General features: G+C 47.9%; 1 protein-coding gene across 1 annotated transcript; it reads right to left on the bottom strand.

The window, feature by feature from the left end:
- Nucleotides 1-2318, bottom strand: LOC106116943 (trypsin alpha). The gene is made up of 3 exons (XM_013311001.1): nucleotides 1892-2318; nucleotides 1455-1629; nucleotides 1-462 (listed from the first exon to the last, which is right to left on the bottom strand). The coding sequence occupies exons 1-3, from the start codon at nucleotides 2263-2265 to the stop codon at nucleotides 1-3; spliced, it is 1011 nt and encodes a 336-aa protein (XP_013166455.1). The 5' UTR covers nucleotides 2266-2318.
- Nucleotides 2319-3352: the final 1034 nt, after the last annotated feature.

The following is a 3352-nucleotide window of genomic DNA, read 5'->3' on the forward strand; positions in this document are numbered from 1 at the left end:
TTACGTAACTGAAGCGTACGATAGAGTGTCATACATTATATAAACGACAAACATTAGAGTACGGGAGGGGCGCGGGGCGGCGGAGATCATCCGCATGCGCAGCTCTGCATCCGTGTCCGTCATCGTGGCGTTCAGCACGTCCACGTACGGCCGCAGCGTGGTGAACACGCTGAGCGCGCCCAACGGCGGATCCCCCGCGCCGCCCGCCGGCCCGCACTCGCGCGGCCCAAGTGACGTCACCGCCACCTGCGTGCGCCCGAACAGCAGCGGCCCGCCCGAGTCGCCCGCGCACACGCCGCCCACCGCACCCTCACCCGCAGCCCGCGCGCCCACCGGCTCGACAGCTCCCGCGCCACACACCACGTGGTACCAGGTGGCGCGGCCGCAGCGCGCCAGCCGCAGCCGCGCACCCCACATCTCCTCGCCTAGCGCGCTGCTCTCCGACCGCCCGAAGCCCAGCACCTGCGACCCCAACACACGTGATTCACCGCTTATCATACTGCACTATATTATGTCTAACTTACGTCCAAATATTTAATTTAATTTAGAAGGCAGTTTCATAAACAGAAAATACAATTGGTCCACGCTTTTCTTTTTCTTAAAAATAAAAATATAAGTCACCTCGCTATTATATTAGATCTCTTAACATTTAGGTGATTTTAGTGCGGAGGAAATGGACAAAAGTATCTATGGGATGGACTACTAGAATTCTATTTAAAAATACAATATAAAAAAATGTAAAAAAAAAAAAGTGATATAATTTTTACGAAACAAATGTAACCGCACGAGAAATTGAAAAGATAATTTTACCCCTCATGTAACAAAATTTGGGAGTTTGTTTGAACGAGCTAATGTCTTCATGACTGACACGACATTAGCGGGCAAAACAGGTAAAGTCGGACGTTGCGACGTGTGCGTTATACAAAATGTTTGTTATGAGATTTGATGGGATTGACCTCTGAGATACGAGAGCCATAATATCAACCAACATGCTAAAAGCAACATACTAAAAGCAGTGCCGTAATACATCTGAATCTCCCACAACATGATTGTACACGTGTTTCTTTTTTTTTGTTATTTCTTATCTTCCACGAACAGATTTACTCACATGGATGTTAATTACTTCACTTATTTAAGTGTTTTGACAAAAATGATATTTATGTACATACAAGTAATCTTACCTTAATTTTAAAGAACCACAAAAAATATTCGACTGAGTGAGTAATGGATGAAGAAACGTTCATTACGAACTATAAGTAAGCACCAGTTATAGTTATAGTTGTTGGCCAGGGTCTTTAACTGTAGTTACTTGCTTACTTTAGAGGGCAGGATTAATCCTTGCTCTTCTCCGATCCGTAGGTCGGCGGCGGTTACGGATTTGTAGTGACAAATTAAACATTACTGAAGAAACTCTTCAAACATGACGATGAAATTTAAATAATATTTTCAATTACATGAACTTCAGCATCCATTAAGTTGCCGGGATCGTATCTACGCAGCGCTGCGAGGGCGTCGCGTGGTAGGGGCGCGCGCAGGCGCAGCTCGTCCCGCGATCGCACCAGCCCCACGTCGTTATGCAGCACCGTCACGTCCATGCCGTAGCCCTCGTCCTCCTGCACCACGCGGTACCTGCACGCCACATACCTCATCTTTATTTTCATTCATAAAAATATATATCGAACTACAAGACTCACACAAAAGGACATATCTATGTTATAATCGCAAACATTATATCGTTTAATGTGGCAAACGAGCAAGCCACCTGTCCGTCCCCTTTTCGCTTCCACTTCTTATCCTTTCCTTAAAAGAAAAAAAAACGATATACGATACGAGATAAAATCAAGACATAAAAAGTGTGGCTTAAAATGACTCCAAATCAATGAACACTGACTCGGGATGACGGTAGAGGTATTGGACGGCCGAGACGTCGCCCTCCTCCGCCGACGGGCGGCGAGTGTTGTACTTGACGTAGGCGACCAGCGGAGATATACAGTGAGCTGCGGTGAGCGCCCAGTGCGACGCCAGCGCGGCCGCCGAGCACCGCGTCGCAAAGTAGCGGTCCAGCAGCGCGCACGCCGTCGGAAACTCGCTCAACTGCGCTGCGGCGCCGCCGAACACGCGCCGCGCGCCCTTCGCGCTGCCGCCGGACCCACTGCCAGAGCCGCGCACCACCTCCCGGAAAAACCCATAAGTCGTCCTGTTGCCAGCCGCGCTCTCGGCGCACGCCACGTTTAGCACCACTAGCAGAGCTAACGACTTCATCATGTTTTCTAATATTTTTACTTAATATAAATTACTGTGACAGCTTACGTCATAATTGTTCATGTTATGTCAACAAAGTACCAGAAACGTAAACTTTATAAGATTTTTATATGTAGATGAATAAAATCTTCTTGTTCGAAACTTGTACTCTATTGTAAGGAAGTTGCATGAACGGATACTTAAGCTTATTAATATGTAAGTGGCTTAATTTGAACATTAAAAGATATAATAATTTCCATTCAGCTGAATGTTACAGCGTGTTGTTCACAGGTAGCTATCGTTAGTGCAATCGGTTGCCCATGATTGTATCTTACTATGTTATCTTACAAATTATTACCAATATTATAAATGCGAATGTTTAGATGGAAGGATGGATGGATGTTTGTTTAAACGTATGTATCCCGGGAACGGCTCAGCGGATCTTTATGAAATTTGGCACAGATGTAGAACATAGTGTGCAAGAACACATAGGGTACTTATGTATTTTTTTTTTTAATACATATATATTTAATTCCGCGCGAATGGATTCGCGGGCAACAGCTAGTAACTGATAAAAGTAAGAAACCGCACTGTTTCTAAATCTATAATTACTCTTCTCACTTACTCTAGATTTTTTTTTTTTTTTTTGTTAACGCTGGGAATGCGTTTATGCACTTCGCCGTCCGTGCTGCGGGGGCAGCAGGGACGGTTTCGTGTGGGACTCCCGGCCTGGGAACAAGACCGGACTACCCACTAAACCCCGCGGTGTTCTCCTACGCCCAACCGGACCGTGGTATCTACGTTAGTTTATCCACGGCCCGGCTAGGAGGGAGCCCCTTGGTAGGGGCTCGACTCGTGTAGGGAGGGGTCATATCTTAGACCCCTCCCATCACCCTATGATGAAACCCTCCTCCGAACACGAGAGGAGGGCCATCCGCCACAATCGGCGCGACAGGTCCCCCGACCCGTCGCGCGTGGCTCTATACTAATTAGCCTGTAGGGCCGCGGCGTACCTCGCACGCCGGCGGCCCCTCACTGGAGCCCTGCGGGGCGGCAGCGTCTCGTTGGCGAGTTCGCGCTCCCGCAGGGCCTCTCTTTTGGCCACCATCAC

The sequence above is a fragment of the Papilio xuthus genome, unplaced genomic scaffold, assembly GCF_000836235.2.
Source record: "Papilio xuthus unplaced genomic scaffold, Pxut_1.1 DF827680.1, whole genome shotgun sequence".
NCBI classification, from domain to species: domain Eukaryota; kingdom Metazoa; phylum Arthropoda; class Insecta; order Lepidoptera; family Papilionidae; genus Papilio; species Papilio xuthus.

Bases quoted from the DNA above. Each gene is read 5' to 3' on its own strand.
- LOC106116943 (XM_013311001.1), bottom strand. From the start codon at position 2,265: ATGATGAAGTCGTTAGCTCTGCTAGTGGTGCTAAACGTGGCGTGCGCC. The intron at 1,630-1,891 runs GTCAGTGTTCAT...TGTGGCGTGCAG, and splicing joins TACCTCTACCGTCATCCCGA to GTACCGCGTGGTGCAGGAGG. The intron at 463-1,454 runs GTAATTGAAAAT...TTGGGGTCGCAG, and splicing joins TAATGGATGCTGAAGTTCAT to GTGCTGGGCTTCGGGCGGTC.